Source organism: Dipodomys spectabilis, unplaced genomic scaffold (assembly GCF_019054845.1).
Source record: "Dipodomys spectabilis isolate Male_0828 unplaced genomic scaffold, ASM1905484v1 ptg000234l, whole genome shotgun sequence".
NCBI classification, from domain to species: domain Eukaryota; kingdom Metazoa; phylum Chordata; class Mammalia; order Rodentia; family Heteromyidae; genus Dipodomys; species Dipodomys spectabilis.
The window spans coordinates 6,509,008-6,529,476 of NW_024870911.1; the positions used below are offsets into that span (position 1 = coordinate 6,509,008).

At 38.1% G+C, this 20,469-nt stretch overlaps 1 protein-coding gene and 1 non-coding gene across 2 annotated transcripts in view; one reads left to right on the top strand and one right to left on the bottom strand.

Moving 5' to 3' along the window:
* Trhde (thyrotropin releasing hormone degrading enzyme) overlaps positions 1-20,469 on the bottom strand; it is a 388,269-nt gene that overhangs the window by 359,990 nt on the left and 7,810 nt on the right. The window contains exon 2 of the mRNA XM_042698986.1: positions 13,262-13,535. Within this exon, the coding sequence (XP_042554920.1) occupies positions 13,262-13,535 (274 nt within the window). The remainder of the gene's footprint in view (positions 1-13,261; positions 13,536-20,469) is intronic.
* Positions 6,557-6,682, top strand: LOC122124444. The gene has a single exon (XR_006150555.1). It is a non-coding gene; the product is annotated as a small nucleolar RNA SNORA40 (small nucleolar RNA).

Below are 20,469 nucleotides of genomic sequence, written 5' to 3' on the forward strand. Positions count from 1 at the left end.
TTAGATATTTGCCAGTTCCTCTCCAGATTAAATCTGATCAGAAAACTGCAACATCTCACAGACCCAGTGAGTTTCCTCCTGCCATCTGCTCTGATGGGAAAGTCAAGAAACATTAGTAGCTGACAGTGGTTGAGGACAAACAGTACTATCAGTACTTTCAATATCTTCCACTGGGAATATTCAGATTCAATTCTTCAGAAAAGAACTTTTCTCTTTATTTCATGTAAGTGCCACCTCCAGAAATATTAATGTATTTCAACCACATATCGTGGTTGGTCTTGGTGAAGTTCAGTATCTTAACCTGCAAGAATCCATTCAAGTAGTATCAGTCTTTAAAGTATGATTTTCATCTCATCATTTGATCTATGCCATGATGGTTTCCCAGAGATTTTTGTTTGGACCACAAGAAATAAGATGCAAAAGTCTGGCTACTTTTCCATACCAGCCGAGACCTAAGAAATTTACTCTTGCTACTCATCCAGTTAATGTCTCCCCCTTAATTCTCAGGAAAGTTGAGCTACCTGTGCATGGCAGTCTTAAGCAAAAACAACAACAGGAAAACAGACTCCTGGTGAAGTTAATAATGAAGAACAGGGACTGAAGATCTTTTGGAGAAAAGGATAAGACATTTTCTATTATCCTCCTTGTGCTTCAAGAGAACGCTCCTGATATGATGTGAAGCCCTTCCAAACACAGATCATTCCATGGCTCCCTCTACCTAAAGGATAGCATCACAATTCCTTAGCATGACATACAATCCCTCATGAACTGGCTCCTGCAAAATACCTTCCTCCTCATGTCACACCCTTCTCTTCTCAATGTAATGTAACATTCTACCTCTCTTACATAAGAAAGGGTTAGACCAAACAGTCTTTTAAGGTAAAGGTCCTAAAGAAATAAAAGAAAATAGAAGACAGAAAAGTAAAAAGGAATAGTAAATCTGAAGTCAAAAGGGAAGTAAGTAGCACAGAAAGAATAAAAGGCAAACCAGTTTAATGTCAGATTATGGGCAATTGCTTTCTTATGAATAGCATAGGAGCTTATTGAAGAGCCTTCTGAGCTGGTTGCCTCCACTGAAGCCACCCAAACTGCTTCCAGGAAAACTAGGGAAAGAAATATCAGAGCACTCATCATCCCTGCCCTCTCTCGACTGAGAGAGAAATATACCTGGCTGTGCGCCCAGCAATCTATCACACACATTATTCAAGCATGCTCCAGAAACGAGTGCTCTATACTCTCCAAACCCTCCTCTTCTGAAGGTTTGTTTGCTTTTCACTTAGACTATTTCCCTTTAGCTTCTATTAGCCTCTTTAATATATAGAGTCTCAAACCTCAGGGCATTTGATAAATTGTGGATTATGTAACAAAGCCCATTAACATTCATCACTGAATCTACCATCAGCCCCAGCCAGCCACCAGGGGATAGAGATTTGCTGAGGCACACTCCATTACAGCAATATCCCAGTGGAAATCTCTGGGGTGGGCAGTTCTATAAGCAGTTCTATAAGTGCTTCCAATAACTAAATCTGGCCTTCTTAGTTCTCCTCTCTGTTGTTTAACACATCCTTCCAGTCTACTGTTCTGCCTGCTGGGTAAATAATCCTTGTTTTCAGCATCTCTTACCTTTTAGACAAACTCCTGACTCCCAGGAATTGTGCTCACAATTCTGATCTTTCCATAGCTCTTCATTCACCCACCTTCAACCACAAACAAGCCTCAGCATTTCCCCAGCTTGTGCTGGTATTACATCACTGTTCAACTATACCCACGAAAAAACTTTCCTCTCTTGGAGTTCATTCTTCTCACCAATCCTCTTTCCATGTAAGTGGTATTCCCACATTGCTTTGAAGAACATGAAGTCTAGCTTGGAGCTTTCCAACCAGCATTCTGAAGAATCCCTCCTCCATTTTGTCAACGTTAATTCTAAGATGAACTCAAAGTTACCTTATCTTTGCTTACTCCCTGATTTTTACCTTTGGTCCTCTTCCTCCCTCCAACTTTGCAATAAGAAGTTTAAAATTCCTTGTTGCAATGAGTCCTTGTTTCAGCATTTTGTTATTTCCCCTTCCCCCCAAATTAGATAAATGTATACACACGATGCAAGGTACCAAAATCAAATACCGGGATACACCATAGAAGGAAGAACATACAAAAGAAACAAATCATCGCAACAATGGTACTCACAAGACACTATGTTGGAAATGAACTTTACAACTTTGGTGGGGGAAAGAGGGGGGGAGGTGGAAGAGGGAAGGGATCGTAGGAGAAAAACAGAGGGGGTAACAATGTTCAACAAGAAATGTACTCATTACCTTACTGATGTAACTGTAACCTCTCTGTATAGCATCTTTACAAGAAAATAAAATTTTTCTAAAAATTCAAAATTCCTCCAACTCATCTTGAGATCTGAAACCCTCCTCTACACATCTTCATACCTCATTTACATTCACTTCCTTTTTCTATTCTTACTTTTTCTTTTCATGGCAACTTCTCCATCTCTCCTTGACCGTGTGTGTCTGTGTGTGTGTGTGTGTGTGTGCACGCGTGTGCATGTGCGTGTGTGTGTGTGTGCACACGTGTGTCCGTGTGCGTGCACACATGTCAATACTGAACTCAGGGCCTGGGAACTATCCCCTAGCTTTTTTGCTCAGGCTGGCCATAGTTCCACTTTCAGTTTTTTGATGGTTAATGAGACATTAGAGTCTCACAGACTTTCCTACCTGGCCTGGCTTCAAACTGTAATCATCAGCTCACACCCTCCTGAGTAGCTAGGATTATAGTGATAAGCTACCAGCATGCAGCTCCTTGTCCATTTTTTTAAAATGAATATCACTCTTATTATGAATTTCTTTGCTTCCCAGCTTCCTGGTTACCATGGCCAATGATTTCAACAATGTTGTTATTGTCAGTGTAGATGTTTTGCCATCCTCATTACTGACCAGGTATGTCTTCCCAACCCCCCCCCCCATATACCCAGGGTTCAATCTCCCCATATCTGCTTTCTCTATTCCCATTCCTGACTTCTTAAAACATACAGAAAGAGGCAAAAGAATGTTACTATTTCCTTAATGCACGTAAGGCATTAACGATTAGCTAGCTTTTGGTGAATGTCTGGGAACTTTTTGTTCTCTTCTTACATATTCAGCTCTTCCATTATCTGAAAAAATTGCCTGACATAAGCTATGCATAAATATCCTTTCTTATCCCTCACCTTAACTAGAACACAGAAAGCCATTGTATTCACTATACCTATTTCCTCAAGCTACATTCATTCTTTAATGAAACCAATCAACTCTGATCCTACCACACTATGAATGTCATGAAGTTCATCAATGTATTCTTTTACTTTTTTTTGAGGGGGGGGTCCAGTCATGGGGCCTGAACTCTGGGCCTGGGCGCTGTCCCTCAGCTCTTCAGCTCAAGGCTAGTGCACTACCACTTGAGCCACGGTGCCACTTCTGGCTTTTTTCTTTTTGCTTATGTGGTGCTAAGGAATCAAACCCAGGGCCTCATGCATGCAAGGCAAGCGCTCTACCACTGAGCCACCTTCCCAGCCCCTATTCTTTTACTTTTTAAATACTCAAAAACCCTGGTCCAGCCATATAGAATGCTCACACTGGTGCATACCTACCTGGATGACCCATGCCTGACTTACCATCTCTTCTATGCAGCAGAAAGGAATTGGATGGCATCATCCCCATCTGATTTCTACCTCTCAGCCGAGCCAGATAGGGCCAGCTATTTCCCAGCTATGACCAGCCAGACAACAATACTCAGAGATTTTGCTTCCCTGATAGAAAGCAGCTGTAACTATGGCTAGTCTAAAGGAGTAAAACATCCAGAAAAAAATATCAACACAGCAGACTAATGGCTATAAGAGATGAGTGAGCAAAGTAGTGTAAGTGTGCAGAAGAGGTAGATGACTAACTCTTAGGGTAGCCAGAAAGCCTCAATTTCTACTCCTAAATAGATTGTGATTCAACTCTTTCATTACTATTTTTCTTTCTCTATGGGCCATTATTTGTAATGGCAGTCTCAACAGAATATCTGAGAAGTAATGTAATTTTATTTTTGTAGAATATCTGCTCGGTTTACATTAACTACGTTCATCTAATTCTCTTATTAAAGTGAGACCTGATTTTGTTTGTAGTAGCAAACTACACAGTTTTAAGTGTAAATACAGAATATCATCAGTAACAGTGTATCAAACATAAATAAATTTACACTCTATTAATGAATGCTGTGTCCTTTCCCTAAACGTAGGTGTACATAAAAATACATCACCACTGTAAAATTTGTGTATCTTTTCTATGGTGATCAATTCAAACAGTAAAACTAGAAGACATATTTACAGCAAATATACCCAGTTCTCCTCAGTATCCTTAGTCTGGAAAACACCTCTTTCTTGTAGTCTATACTCCCATCCACAAAGCTCTTAAGCTTATGTCATGCTAAAACCAGGGAAACAAACTCCCTATGAGAGTGGAACTTGATGAGTTTGGGTATTTGTTCTCTCTTGGGCTCTGCACAGCAACATGTACCATGTGAACCAAAGACTAGAAGAATTCAGTCCACAAGAAAAGAGAACCCTGTGACATATGCTTCCAGCACTCACAGCAGGCTGATGAGAGGCAGAAAGCCCAAGGTCAGGCCAACCCAAACTACTGTGTAAGAGTCTATAGAGAGGGTCTTACATTGTATTTCATCAAATACCTTTTGTATCTACACTGTCTTCTCCATTTCAATTGTAATCATTCTAATCTGAGTTATTTTAGCTAAATGGATCCTATTTTTCATCTCCCCTTATCCACATATCTTGCATGCCTTTTGTAGGTTATCAAATTATAAATATTTATAACATATAACATACTGTTTATAATATTATATTACTTATAATATAATATTATAATATTTATAACATATTTATAATTTAACTTTTCATGTGTCTTACTGAATGAAATATTAAGAATAAACCAGTATTGAGCTCTTCCACAAACTATTTTCCATGCATCTCTGAAACTCACACATCACTACAACCTTATGTGGTATTTGACTATCTCATCAACTTAACTGTGATAATCAGAATGCATACTATTTCAGGCATGTGTCACTGAATTTATATACATTATCTCTATAGAATAAGAGTGATAGTTTAAAACGTGAGCTGCACAGTCTTTGATCCTATTCTTATTAGAAGTGGATATCATCTATGTCTGCATCCCTGGAATCTGGGCCAACCGGCTTATAGCTAACAGAATTTACAGAATGTGACACTTCAAATTCTTAGGTTGGATCAAAATTATTTTTAGGACAATATAACTTCTGCCTTGCCAAAAAAATTTTAAAGATGAAAATATGGTGTTTAATGTAACCTATATGCTTGTTTATAATGGATTAAATAGTGCAAGCCTCATTTATGCTCTCACTTTCAGAGGTGTTCATCACTGCAAACAGGTTCACCAACATCAGACCACCAAGGTGTTAAAGAAAAAGCATCTTAGGACACACTGAAAGACCCCTTAAGGATGTTCCAGATCAGAGTTCTAACTGGCATACCAGATTTCAGCCAATATCAGGTAAAGACGGGGAGTATAGATGACATCTCCCCACCAGCCTTGTGGTTCCCTGCTATCAGGTCACCCCCCTGTCAATGAGGCTCCAGACTGAAGCAGTATGCTCTGTGTTCTTAAACTCATGACCCACAGAATCCATGAGCACTTTAAAGTATCTTTTATTGATAAGGCTTTTTTTGGTGGGGGGTGAATTTAGCTTTTTTATCATCAAGGTGTTGTACAGAGGGGTTACAGTTATATAAGTAAGGTAATAGGTACATTTCTTGTCAAACTTGGTACCCTGTTCCTCATTTTTCTCCTACTTTCCCGCCCCCCCCCCCCCACACACACCTTCAAGTTGGACAGCTTATTTCCAACATATTGTCTTGGGTATATCGCCGCTGCATGTTCCTCCCTTGTCCTCTGATAAGGTTTTAAATTATTTCCTCTGTAGCAATAGGGTCACAACAAGTTTTGGAAATAGGACTCTGCCAATAACCAAAGCCTAAAACCATATAGCATTGGCTTTGGGACTAGACAGAGGGCAAAAAAAGAAAAAGAAAAGGAAAAGCGTTGCAGGTATTTTTAGCAGAAGTTCATGGGCACTGAGAAGGCTGCTGCTAAGGGCTTAACGGATAGCAGGATAGTAGGGTAAATGTTATTAAAAACCGAGCAAGTGGGGAATTTGTTATGTGGCAGAAGAAACATTGGCAAACCTGTTAGAGTACAAAGGAAAATAAGAAATACAACTCCAGAAGTATATTTTTTAACTAAAGAGATTTCCAGGCAGAACACTGAAAAGTGCTACTATTTCTTCTCACTGGCAATGAATTTTATAAAGGAGCCAGAGATATGTATAAGAATAAACTGTGTAGGTTTCAAGTAAAATTTCAAGGAAATATAAAAGAGCTGGGATTCACTAGATTTAAAATTAAAACCCTTTCTTCTTCTCAGCTTCACAAGATGGCAGAAGATTCTCAGATAAAAAACATTAAAGGAGCATTTGTGTGTGTGTGTGTCTTTGTTTAATTTGTAACAAAGCCTTACAGACAGGTGCAAACAGTAAATCCTCTTTGCAAACCAGAACTCATTGCTGATATGAGACTTTGGTACACGTAAGAAGGAATATGATTTCTACAACAGTTGGCAATGTGAGGGTTTGTTAACTCACACAGGTTGCTCAGAGAATAAAGTGATGTAAAAGCAAAAAGAATGAATAAATAAACAAATAAGAAAGAAACATTTAAAAATGCAGGGCACTATCAGGAAAACATGGTCTAAGTATAAAAAAACAGGATTTTTTTTAAAGAAGTCAGAAGAAGTGCCCTATGCCTTAAATTTTTTTTCCAATAAAAGAGTGATACCTCACGAGGTCTTTTTTAAACAATGAATATCTAAGAATCTTTACTCCACAAAGCCTCAAGACCAGAAAAGTTTCATCTTAAAGAGATCTATGCATATGATCTTGTCTAATGAATGGATATAAGCTGCTAAAAATACAACTAATTTACATAAGCACACTTGCTTAGACTTAAAGTAAGAGTCAATACAAACTAAGTATTGGTTTTTGGACACCCAGCAAATTTTTTTTCTGGTAGAAAGCAAGCTGATATTGTTCAATTGTAAACACAAATGAGTTTTTATTTGGCAAATAATAAAGACCTTCAAATGTAAAGCTAAGAGCACAAAGAGTGGGCTTAAATACCAAGGAAGATCTTGCAAAGAGCAGCACAAGATAAGGAATTGCCAGCAAGTGACCAGTTGGATTTGAGAATTGCTACAGGGTAGTGACTACTACAACTTCCCATTTCCTCCCTTCTTGAAGTGGCTATTGCAATAATCATATTCCAGTCCCACTATTGTCTGAAGAGTGGGTGGTACAATGGGCAAAAGAACATCACTTGTATCACTGGGTTTCCTTTGTAAGAGACACTATCCTCAGAAACCAAATTCAAATCACCTCAATTGTACCTGGTCCTAGTTTCACTGGTGATATCACAGACCTCAAATTCAGCCTGCTATTATTAATAGGATAACACCTATTGGAGGTATCTATTCTATGTGAAGTGGATATAAACAATTTTTGGCAGAGAGTAGAGCTTTAAGTTTAAAATAAGTCCATCTACAAATCCTTTGACACTCTTCTATTGCGATCTGGCATCTATGCTCCAAACTATCCCTATTGATCCACCTGTAATCCACAGAATGTAGAAGTATTTCTGTGTGAATTTTGAAATCAAGTCATAAAGGGCCTTACAGCCTCCATTAAGTTCTTTCAAGACACTGAACTACCTCCCTGAGGACACCAGGTTTTGAGTAACACCAAGCCACATGGAGAGGACACGTAGAGATGCACTAGCCAGCAGCTACAGCTGAGACACCAGTGGACTAATTGTACACTTCCAGGCAAAGATGGGCCCAAGTGATACTGGCCACAGCCATGAGGTGACCCCTAGTCATCATGTCTTCCTACCTGAGGCCTGAGATACTACTGAGCAAAGTTACTCCCATTGACTGAGCAAAGTTACTCCCATTGAACCCTTCCAAGTCCTAACCCACAGGAGCTTTGAGAAAAAGAAAACCATTTACTTTATGTCTGTCGGTTTTGCAGTAGTTTGCTACGGCATTATAGTAACCAGACCTACATTGTAAGGTCCAGATTCGTATTTTCAGCTTTTAAACAAGCAAATCAGTATAAAGAATTGATAGGTAATTAACAAAGGTTGTGAAGAAGCAGGGCAGAAATTCTGAAACAGGTTATCTGATTCTAAACTCCAGGTTTACATCTATATGCACTATTATTTATCATGAGGATATCTCTACCTTTATATCTTTTCTTGTTAACATTACTCCTGCTAAGCATTATATATGTATCTGTGTCTTGGGACCTAGTCATTGTTCTGGGCCTACCTACTCCCCTCTCTTCTATGAAGTACATCTCCAGACTCCAACCCTGACCAATGTCTCTCTGTTCTAAATCAGCTGAACTTCTATCACTTCTATTTGATGGTTCATGAGAATTATTTGATACTGACTCACAATTGCTTTCCTTGTGCACATTTTCCTGACTACCCTTCTGAATTATCTTCCTGGGTGAGAGCCCCAAATTAAAATCTATACAGCAGGGTTGGAGAGCTTTTCCTCTTCCACTTGACTTACATAACATCATTCACAGGCCATACAATATTATCAAGTTAAAAATTAGCCTGCCATACTTAGTCAAATATTTAATTGATCCACACCTCATGTGATGTCTAGAGCTGCTTCTCTATGGTGAGATGGTGACATTAGATTGATGTATTGATGTTTAGGTTGTTATGAAAAAAAAAAGCTCCTGGATCTATTGAGTTTGAAGTTCCATCTGTGGTTGCCTTGGCAGGCTCAGACAAAAATGACTTCAAGGGTCTCACATGACCTGTGGGCTGACATTTCATATTCCTGGTCCACAGGACTGAAGCAGGTAAAACGTAGCAGTGAAGTGGACTCAATGCAAAAGAACATAAGTAGTTGGAGCAGTGTTAAATTACACTGGGAAGCAAATGCCTCATGTGAATAAGTCAGCCACCATCCAGATTCAATGCATTGACTTCCTTCATAGGACATATCATTCATTACCCAGCATGCTACAGGTTTATAGACCAACTCTCCTTGTCACTAGATTGCAAGCTCCTAGAGAACAGGCGCATCAGCTTTGTTTATCTGCCACATCTAGAAAGCCTAGAACATTGTCTGATGATCGGCCCATGAATACCTGTTGAAGAAAATTAATGAATGAACATATACTGCCAAATGGGACTCTGGGCCCAGTATTATAAGATTTGTGGATTTTTTCAAAGCCAGAGATAATTTATGTGCAATTGCTCAATTAGAAAAAAAATTGAGACCAGTTTTGAGATCAACAAAGAAAACTCAACTGCAGATTTGGATTCAGAGAAAGGATGTTTTCACAGGCTCTTGATGAGTGAGAGCTTAGACATTTTAGCTTTGTAGTTATTTAAAATGGTGTTCAGCCAAGTGTAGGGAGCTTGGAAAATAAAAATGGTGATGATGACACCTCAAAAATTCACACAAAGGCCACTGCTACAGCCCAGCTGTGTATTACTAATGAATGGCTCACGCTCCCTTCTCATAGCACAAAATAATTGATTCAGCTTCTGATCTGAAATGATGACCTGGACTTCACAAAACTACTCCATATCCAAGATTCGAAAGCTAAACCTTCCTCTCCTTCCAGCTGCTAAGGGTTGAGAAATGTCACTCCCGTGTGTTCCCAGTAATAAAGGGGAAAGGCAGTGTAAAGAAAATAGATTGGACTTCAAAGGAGTGACAGGAAGAGAGAGTAGAGTTTCAAACTGTATTTCCACAGTTGATAAACAGGAGCTCCCAATGGAAATTTTGTTTTCCTTCGTACTGATTTTGGTATTTTTACATTATATAACCTGAAATTTTATTTTAGTCAACCTTTTGATGTTCTTTGGTAGTAGGCTGTCTTTTCCATATAAAAACTAATTAGGATTTTTTTAAATGTTTGCTAATGATTTAGAGATTCTTATTTCTAACTCCAGTAAAAATCACACCTAAAGAATTAGAGTGTGCCTGGCTTTCAAAAGCATAATTGTAGGGCTATGAACAGTTTTTAAATACTTTAAAGAAAATATACTAGAGAAAACATTCCCCATGTACTTTATGCTAGCTGACCCACAGCAAGTCAATCATCAACTTCTGAAAACACGAAAGGAAATGAGATGTCTTTATGTTCCTTTTCTGTGTATGGTCCAATGAGTACAGCCTTGAAATGTCCATAGAAGACATCAACAAACAACACTGGAATTCAACATTTCAAATAATCCTAAGCCCTAAGAGGAGAATTCTGCTAGCCCTCTATAGTCACCATTTAGGTTATTATTGTAATAGTTGCATACGTGAAATCACTATATAATTTTTCAATTATGGCATTATTTTTCATGCTAGAAGGTTTTATTTTTAAATAAATTCCACAATGATTTTTATCCAAAACTACTTTTCAAAAACTTGTTCCAAGGCTATGAACTCTACAAATTAAAAATATAAATATCTACCTATTCTGTTACATTCAAATAACACTAAATACAGGGGTCATGGGATGGAAAGAAACACAAGCTAACTTCTCTTATTAACAAGGAAAGGGGCAGGTGCTGGTGGCTCACTGCTTTAATCTTACCTAGTCAGGAGATTGAGGTCTGAGGATAAAGGTTGGAAGCCAGCCTGGGCAAGAAATTCCATGAGAAACAGATGCTGGAGGGGATGTGGACAGAAGGGAACTTACTGCATTGTTGGTGAGAGTGTAAACTTGTTCAACTACTTTGGAAAGCAGTATGGAGGTTCCTCAAAAGACTCCACATAGAGCTCCCCTATGACCCAGCAATCCCACTTCTGGGCATTTACCCAAATGTTCACAAACAAGACCACACTAAAGCTACCAGCACAACTATGTTTATTGCAGAATTATTTACTATACCTAAGATATGGAACCAACCCAGATGTCCCTTAATAGATGAATGGATCAAGAAAATGTATCTATACACAATGGAATTCTATGCCTCCATCAGAAAGAATGGCATTGCCCCATTTGTTAGGAAATGGAAAGGCTTGGAAAAAATTATATGAAGTGAAGTAAGCCAGGTCCAAAGAAACATAGGTCCCATGGTTTCCCTTATTTGCAATAACTAGTATCTGTCTGAATCAAGCAGAAAAGGTCAGATAAGGTGATATTAGGGAAATGAACCCTAAGATATGTATTCAAATGTTTTTTTTCTTTCATGCGATTGTTTCTAACACATTTATAAGATGATTTCTTTGTTGCTTTGTATGTCCCTCCCTCATGGTATAACCCCTGCTCTCACTGTATTTGATGTTGGTATAATTTGTGGAGGGGAAGGGGAAAAACAAATTGTTTAAATAGGGATACAGGTGGACCCATTGCAACAATGAGATGTACAAGTCATTATGTCAAAAACAAACTTTACAACTTTGGTGTGGGGGCTGAGGATGAGGATTGGTTGGGGGGTGGGGGGAGGATGGGAAGGGATGGGAAGGGGAAACAAAGGAGGAGGCTACAATGCTTGATAAGAAATGTACTCATTATCTTGCCCGTGTAATTGTAACCCCTCTGTACAGTATTTTCACAATAAAAAAAAGAAATTCCATGAGACTCTTATCTCCAAGTAAACATCAAAGAAGCCAGAAGTGGGGCTGTGGCTCACGTGGTAGAGCATTAACTTTAAGGCAAAAACTCAAGGACAGACCCTGAATTTAAGCCCCAAGACTGGTGTACACACACACACACACACACACACACACACACACATACACACACACAAAATTAAAAACCTAGTGAAGGGATAAAATAGAAAGCATCTAAGGGCATAGAAGAGAGCCAGAAACTCCGAATCAAACCAATTTGACCCTGGACAAGTTATACAATCTCATTAAATTTCAATGTACTTATTCAGAAAAAAGAAACTCATACTCCCTTCACAATTAATATGAATATTAAAATAAAGCCATATTTAGTGTATAAAACACTGAAACAAAAAGCAGTTATTAGTTCAGCATGGCCAACCTTAGTATAATATAATGCAATCGTATGTAAAAAGTGCCTACAACATTATGCTTTCCCAAGTGAAAATTTACAAAAAGAATCGGATTGAATTTGCATATGTGGTGTGTATATGTGGGGGGTTGGGTGGGTATGGGTGTGTATGCACATGCACGTGTGTGTCCACACCCATGCACATGTGCCCTCATGCCTGAGGCTTGAACTCAGGGCCTGGGCGCTGTCCCTGAGCTTTTATATTCCAGGCTAGTGCTCTACCACTTGAGCCACAGATCCACTTCCTGCTTTTTGCTGGTTAATTGGATATAAGAGTCTCACATACTCTTCTGCTCAAGCTGGCTTTGAAACTCAATCCTGAGATCTCAGTCTACTGAGCAGCTAGGATTACAGGTATGAGCCACTGGCACCCAACTGCAATTGAACATTTAATTCAGATCATGTTCCCTGTATCTCAAACTTTCAGAAAATACAAGACAAAAATAAGTTTCAGAATAACATTCATAACAAAAAATATGAGATAAATTGCTAAGCACAGTATATCTCATAAGTTGGTAGATACATAACTGTACAATAACACTCACAGAGAATGCAAACAGCAAGTTCAAGGCAATGGCTATCTCTAAGGGAGAGGGAAAGGCAATGGGATTAAGGGGCTCTTTCTTTAATAGCAAACCATATGGCAACAACTGAAATTGAAAACAAGATGGTAAAATATTTACATTCTATACATGTGGCTTACATGGAGTTTATTATATTAGCTGTCAGATTTTCCATATACCAGAAGTAATTCACAACAGAAAGACACAGGGCCTTTCCCAGTATAAATAGTAGCTGATCTAGAGATGCCCAGGAGTAGGGATGGAGATGGAGGACTTGGATGAGAGGGTTTGGAAATGAAATGGCTAAAGGAATAAGCAGGCTGGGTATAGAAAAGGAGTTCTTCTCTGACTCTTAGAAACCGAGAAGCCACACTGATCTCAAACATTAAGGAAAGAATTGAGCTATATAAGACATGAAGAGGTTATTAATGATTCATGACTAATTTGTTAACCAGGTTACTGAATAGGTGGTATATTATCAAAAGATATCATTAGATGACAAAAAAAATACTTACTACAACCCCACTCTTGGTGGTAGTTTCTCTGAATGTGAAGTTGCAAATTGCCCAGGCTAAATAATATGTGGACATGAGAGGGGTCTGTGCAAAGTGATCTGTTACCCATCCATCTTCCTCAAACACGGACGTTTCCACTGGCATGTTGGATAGAGATAAATAAGTTGCTTGATGTTTGATGCTGATCTTGAAAGTAGCCTTGTAGATTGGCTCATCAAAACATGGGAATGCCTTTCTGGCATGGGTAGGTGAAAACTGAGTAACACCAAGGAATCTGGGGAAAAAAAGAAAAGAATATTTCAATTACCTTTACGTCTTAAGTTAGGTTATGACCACATGACATGCTTTAGCTCAGAGTGCATTTTGCCAAATCAGAAAAATGCTGTTATTTTTGTAACCAAGCCTCACTGCGTGGATAGCATAAAAGGATTTTTATGTCATATACTGTCCCAATAGTAAAAGTTCTTCAGGAAATTTGGTGTCTTAGCTAAACATTAACCCCAGAGCAGCACTTGCTAATTTTCAAATTTCATTGTGGCAACTGGGCATTGGTGGTTCACACATGTAATCCTAGCTATTCAGGAGGCTGAGATCTGAGCGTATCCTGGTTGGTAGCCAGCCTGGGTAAGAAAGTGCCCACGTGAATCTTAGCTCCACCACTAAAAAGCTGGAAGAGGATCTGTGGCTCAAGTAGTAGAGTGCCAGCCATGAATGAATGAAGTTCAGAGACCCTGAGTATCAAGCCCCAGTATAAGCACAAGAAAAAAAAAATCAAGTTTAACTCCAATAGCAGTTTAAAGCTTACAGAAGGAAAGTGCAGGAGAAGTCCCATCACTGTGCATATCTTGCATCAGCCAATAAATAAACAGCAGCCGCTAACTTGCAGCATCCTTCTCCTCTCTTAAAGTCCAGTAATAAACATTCAGAGAGTCCAGAGATCATGTGTGTGCTGAAGAGTCCAATAGTTTCCCCTTATCTGTGGCTTCACTGTCTGAACTCTCTGTTCCTCACAATAAACCACAAGCCCAAAATATCACTATATGCAGAGACAAACAGATACGTTGGGAGAGAATATTCATATAACTTTTATTACAGTGCTTATTATAACTGTTCTATTTTATCACCAGTTATGGTTTTTAATCTCTCAGTGTATCTAATTTATAAATTATACTTTATTGGAGGTATGTATAGACAGGGAAATTTAGAATACAAAAAGGTTCAGGATTATCCATGATTTCAGGCATCCACTGTACACACACATATGTAGACACACATAAATAACACTGAGGCATATTAGTAGAATGAGTATACAATAAATATCGGTGTAATAAATATGCCAATGTGTATACATATGCATGGAATGCATTTGTGCTTTTAGATCAAGGTGCATCTCATTAAAACTCTAGAACCAACCTCCACACTCTTTCACAGCCCAAGGTCACAAATTAAATACTTGAAGGACACACTTCTAATTAAGAAATCATTCATGAAAAAGCTTAAGCTTTTGCGCCAGGTATAGTGGCTCGCATTCATCATCCAAACTACACAAGAGGCAGGAAATCAGAACAATCACATTACAAGGCTACTCTAGGCAACAGTGTTAGTGATGCACCCAATTCAACAAACAATCTGCATGATGTTTTACAACTGTAATACCAGTTATGCAGAATTGTAAGTAGGACTGTGGTGTGAAGTTAACCATACAAAAAGCATAAGTCTGAAACCTAACTAAAGCAAAATGGGCTGTGTGGCTCAAATGGACGAACACCTGCCTAGAAAGAGAGAGACCCTGAGTATAAACCCCAATGCTGCCAAAAAAAGAAAGAGAGAGAGAGAGAGGGAAGGACAGAGAGAGAGAGAAGGAAGGAAGGAAGGAAGGAAGGAAGGAAGGAAGGAAGGAAGGAAGGAAGGAAGGAAGGAAGGAAGGAAGGAAGGAAGGAAGGAAGGAAGGAAGGAGGGAAGGAAGAAAATGCTTTAAAATGGTTGCTACTTAGAGGCCAGGTGTGGTGGCTCATGCCAATAATTCCAATTACTGAGAATGTAGTAATCAAGGGGATCATCATTTGCAGCCATCCTAGGCAAAATTAGCAAGAACTCATCTCAAAGAAGCAGCTCGGTGTGGTGGAATATACCTATGATTCACAGTAGCTCCTAGGTAAGAGGGTCATAGTCCAAGGCTAGCCCAACTCAAAGTGCAATTCTATCCAAAAAATAACTAAAGAAAAAGAGGGATGGATGTGGCTCAAGTGGTAAAGTGCCTGCCTAGCAAATGTGAGGCCCTGAGTTCAAACCCAACACACACACACACACACACACACACTAGCTATACAACTTGATATAAGGTGTGTTAGTATCAGACCATAGCATATTACTGAGTTCTAATCTTTTAGACTATTTCCTTCATAAGGAATTAACCACTATTCCCTTCTCTATCATCTAGACCATACGTGGTTAATCGAACATGACACACTTTTCCACTAACCTCGAACTTGGCCTCAAAATTATTCTCAGCACAGGATTTCAGGCAGCTGCTACCAATCAATACTGGTTGACATGTGTATTGAATCTTACTGGCTGTTCTTGACTCAAGCCAGGAAGCATAAATATTCACAACATTTCAAAATTAAGGAGTTTAAATATAACATTGAGGGCATACTTTTTTTAAGTATAGCTTTGAAGTAGAGAAAAATAAGGTGTTGGAAAAACTGATTGTATACTTATCTCTTAGGGAGGGAGTTTGAGAGTTATCTTGGGAACAGTGCTGGCCTGCTATTCACCAGACTTGCTTAAGTCACATAACTGCCTAAGCTTCTGTTTTCCTTAGGAGAAAGAAAACAATAATGTTTTTCTTGGCTTTCCTTACAAAACTCTCATGATGGCAATATGAGATAATATATGTGAACGAGTCTTTAACTATAAATTCTCATGCAAATATAAGGTTAAAGGTGGAAGAAATATTCGAAACAAATTGTCCACTTCCTGTAAATTTCTCAAGTGAAAAAGGAGATTCAACAAGGTTAAGTGGTTTGTCCAAAGATACAGAGAGAACTAGCACATAGCTGGTGATCTTTCAAATGCAGTAAAATTAATTCTTATCCATAATTTATAAATAATGTTTTAATTCAACTATTATGTAACAAAGGCTCTTCAAATTTGCCAGAATCATAGCTTTTGAATCATTTTCTGATAGCACTACAGATTTTTGCTGAATGAAAATGTCAGAACCTTTAGGTTAAAATGCACTCAATTCTATTTTTGCCTTCCTATGCCTTTATCTCACATAATGCTAGTGAACCTTATCTTTCAATTTATTAATTGAAACATCTACTAAGCTTGGCATTTATCTCCTGGGGCTATTTAAAAGATATCCATGGAATTTTATGCATAAAATCATGTTCCCTTTTAACACTAAAGTATCTGAGGACTGTAATTCCAGTCTCTTGACAGCTATTGTTTCCTATGTACAAGCTGAATTGGGTACTTGGTAGAAATTTTTTAAGGTATAAAAACATCTGTCCTTAAAAATCTTTGCAACCATATTTTTAAAACTTTTCACAGACACACATGCCAAGCAAAAGTTCTACAAGAGTTGAACAGAGAAGTTACAATGAGAATATTCTAAAGTAAAAATCAAAGGTGTTATTGAAATTAAGCAATTAATGGGTAGGAACTTACTAGATAGAGATCTAAATGCCTCTGTGCTAATAAGAAATTAATAATAAATACTTATGTAGAAGAAATGCTTTGTGTGCGTCTCCTTCTCTTAGTAAATAAACATGTTTGGGAAGGTAGCAATTTAAATAGCTGATCCTCAGGGTTGAAAAATAAAACTATCAAGATGCCTAGTACTTCTGCAATTATTATTCTCCATGAATTCATTTGCACAGTGTACATCTTGGCAGAGAGGGCTACCATATATTCTGATAATGTCTAAATGAGGAAATATCAATTTCACAGTCTGACACCTGAGAATGACTGTAGCTGAATTTCAATTCAGTATTTAAAAAAAAAAATCCAGAGTCCCCGGATAAATAAAAGCAGTCGGACTAGATTACATTTAAAGTCTTTGTCAAGCTTGTGATCACACAACCAGACAAAAATTAAAAATAAAATATCCCTCACACTTGATGAGGTGCTTTACAAATGTTATCTTACCCTGCTGTTAAGTACATTTATCCTGCAAATTGCCCATCTTAATTATCTGTTTTCTTTTTCTTTTAGTTTTCAATACTCAGAAGTAACGATAAAATATATATGATTCCTTCCTACAAGGAATTTATTTCTCTAACAGAACAAATTTAATGTATGCCTAAACAGTCATAATGCTAAAGCCATGATACAGAAGGGAAAGGTGTGAAGCACTGAATTCTGCTTAGGCAGAGTTTCTCAACCTCCTCACGATTGACATTTCAGGCTAGATAATCATTCACTGTGAATGCTGTTGTGTAGGATGGTCAGCAATATCCCTGACCTGTACTTCTGCAGGTGGGATTACCCTCGATGAGAAACATCTGGCAAAGTACTCCAAGAAGGCCTTACGGGCCTGGAAGCATAAGAATTGGTCTGGAAACCTGGATGAAGTGGAAAGGTCAGAAATGGGTGGAGAAATGAGTGGGTTGGTGAGAGGAAGCATAGAAATAAAGATTTAAGAGAGTTTTGGCACACCTAGGAAGTCAATGCCCAGCCCTCTGTTTTGCAGAGTCTAATTCTATCAGATCTCTGTAATCATCTAACACTGGCTCACCCTGAGACTCTCTTTGCAACAGAGAGAGCCAGTGTTAGGTCAGTGCCCTCAACAGACCACAATGCCTATGTGATTTTAACAATATAATTATACCTCATGGCCATACAGTTTTTGTTTCCCTTTAATTGATGGAAGTGAGACCTCTTCTTACTGTCATTAGAATCATCAGAGTTCTTTAGAAAGGGAGATTTAGAAAAGCAAATAATGAATTGTATGTAATACATATTATTTGCATGTTATTAATATTCATATATATATATATAGGTATATATCTGTGTATTAAATACAGCAAAAAGTAAAACAAAACAAAAGGTAATGGGGCAAGTCTTTTGGTATCTGTCTCCTGCTTTCTCAAATAAGATCATTGTTATCTTTTAACAAATACCTTATTACCATAAAAAATTCTACTTCCAAAAATGACATTCTGGAAGTGTCAACTCCAAGAATGTCACTTTAGCATAACTAAAAAAAAGTGACTAACACACATGTATTGTAATTTTCTCCTATCTAAAATAAATTACTTGATTGTCTTAACCATTTGTCTATTTGACATTTTGGATGAGCTGAGAAGTAGGCCTTAAAGCTCTGTGCTGCCTCTGAAGGATAGCAGAGAATTGATTTCTTCTTAATTCTGCGGAAGTTCAGTAGGCAAGTTCCTTTGTGTCAAGTCACTAGGATAACATTCAGCAGAAGTCATGTATTAACGTTGGCTGATCCTGCCAACAAATTGTAGTATGGGATACAAGACAATTTCTGTTCCACTATTTTCCATTTGCCTTTTCAAACGGGTAAAATATACAGATAAAATTGGTAGGGGAAAACCAAAGGAGGAGACAACAACACTTGATAAGAAATGTACTCATTGCCTTGCTCATGTGACTGTAACCCCTCTGTACAGTATTTTCACAATAAAAACTTATTTAAAAAAATAAGCATTTGCATAACACTGCTAGCACTCACATTGATACATGACTTTTCACTATGAGTTTCACCAAAACCAAGACAACCTCACAAATGGCCTGGATTATTTGAAAGCTCTTCATTTTGGCCTCATCTACAACTGTCTACACAATGAAAAAAAAAAAAGATCCATGGTAATTGTCATTTGGCCAAGGATTACAGTAGTTTAAGATTGTTAATTTTAAAAAAAATACTTCTAAGACCTAAGGCCAGGTCCAATGAACCATCTGGTTACTTTTCAACTGAATGGAAGAAACGGATTTGTAGAAAGTCAGAGAAGTTGCATATGTCCCATTAAAATGAACTAAGTTACAAGGTCATGGAAGCTACGCATGTCTCATTTAAAGTTAAAGTTGTTGATCAAAATGCAAATTGTTACTCCATGACAAAACATTTGAAGCCAAAATGGGTTGTTTTTGAGACTGTGTGTTTTTATGTACTTCAATGAGTCATTAAACCTCTGCCATTGCAAAAGAGAAGTACTCCTGCTGAATATTCAATGCTACAGCAAATGTGTAGTCTATTTTTTAAATAACCATTCTAGTAAACTAAAAAGCATAATGCAATAATGCCAGCAATATGTATGTAGGAAGTGGTGCATATGTGAATAATCGTGTTATAAAAACACAGCATAATATTCATAATTGTTTTCCCATTTAGGTAGTACTAACTATCCTTATCAAAAATGGGTACTGAATACCAGATCACCACTGAAAATAAAGAGGATTATAATGCACTAAAACTACTTTATCAGGTCATACTATGAAGCTCTCATGAGAATAAATAAACTTAGCATCTGATATTCATTTATTTTGGAAGGGAAAAAAGTAAAGCATGATGTGAATCTTCTAAAACACTGCTGTTATGAAAACTTATGGAAAGTCTTGGGAGTAATAGCTGATGACTGATGCCCATTCCCTTGACACTTGGGGCTTTTCTGCTCCCTACACCAACACCATCCTTGACCTTCACCATCTGGTTCTTGCTATTATTCTTTCTACTTATTGTTAGCAGTGCCATCATCAGAGAGCTGGAAATCTCTTTTACTTCCCTTCATTTTTCTGCTCCCTCAAGCCTCTCCATCTCACAAGGTTTGGTCCAAGCTTGGGGCTTCCGTAGCTGTAAAATGCCAATCTTTTTCCCTCTCTTTCTTCATGACAAGCTCTGCTTCTTCCTCTCCTTGCCTCCCTGAACTCTGTGTAGAAGGAGCAAAACTCTTGCTTAGGAATCAAAGGAATGAACACAAGGAGACAATGGCCCTACTGTCTGGCCAGTGAGGGAAAACTCCAGACCAGGAGCACTGGCCTCCCATTACATTACATCTCAGAGAGAAGATGTCCAGCCAGGTAAATCAGATTGTGTCTAACTCACAGAAGCGCTTACCAAGTGTCAGACACTGTTCTCAGTGCTTTGATACACATGCACTCTTCACAGCAAGCCTATAAAAGAGAAACACCTGGTCCCATTTTTCAGATGAGGACCCCAGATACATAAACTTGACCAA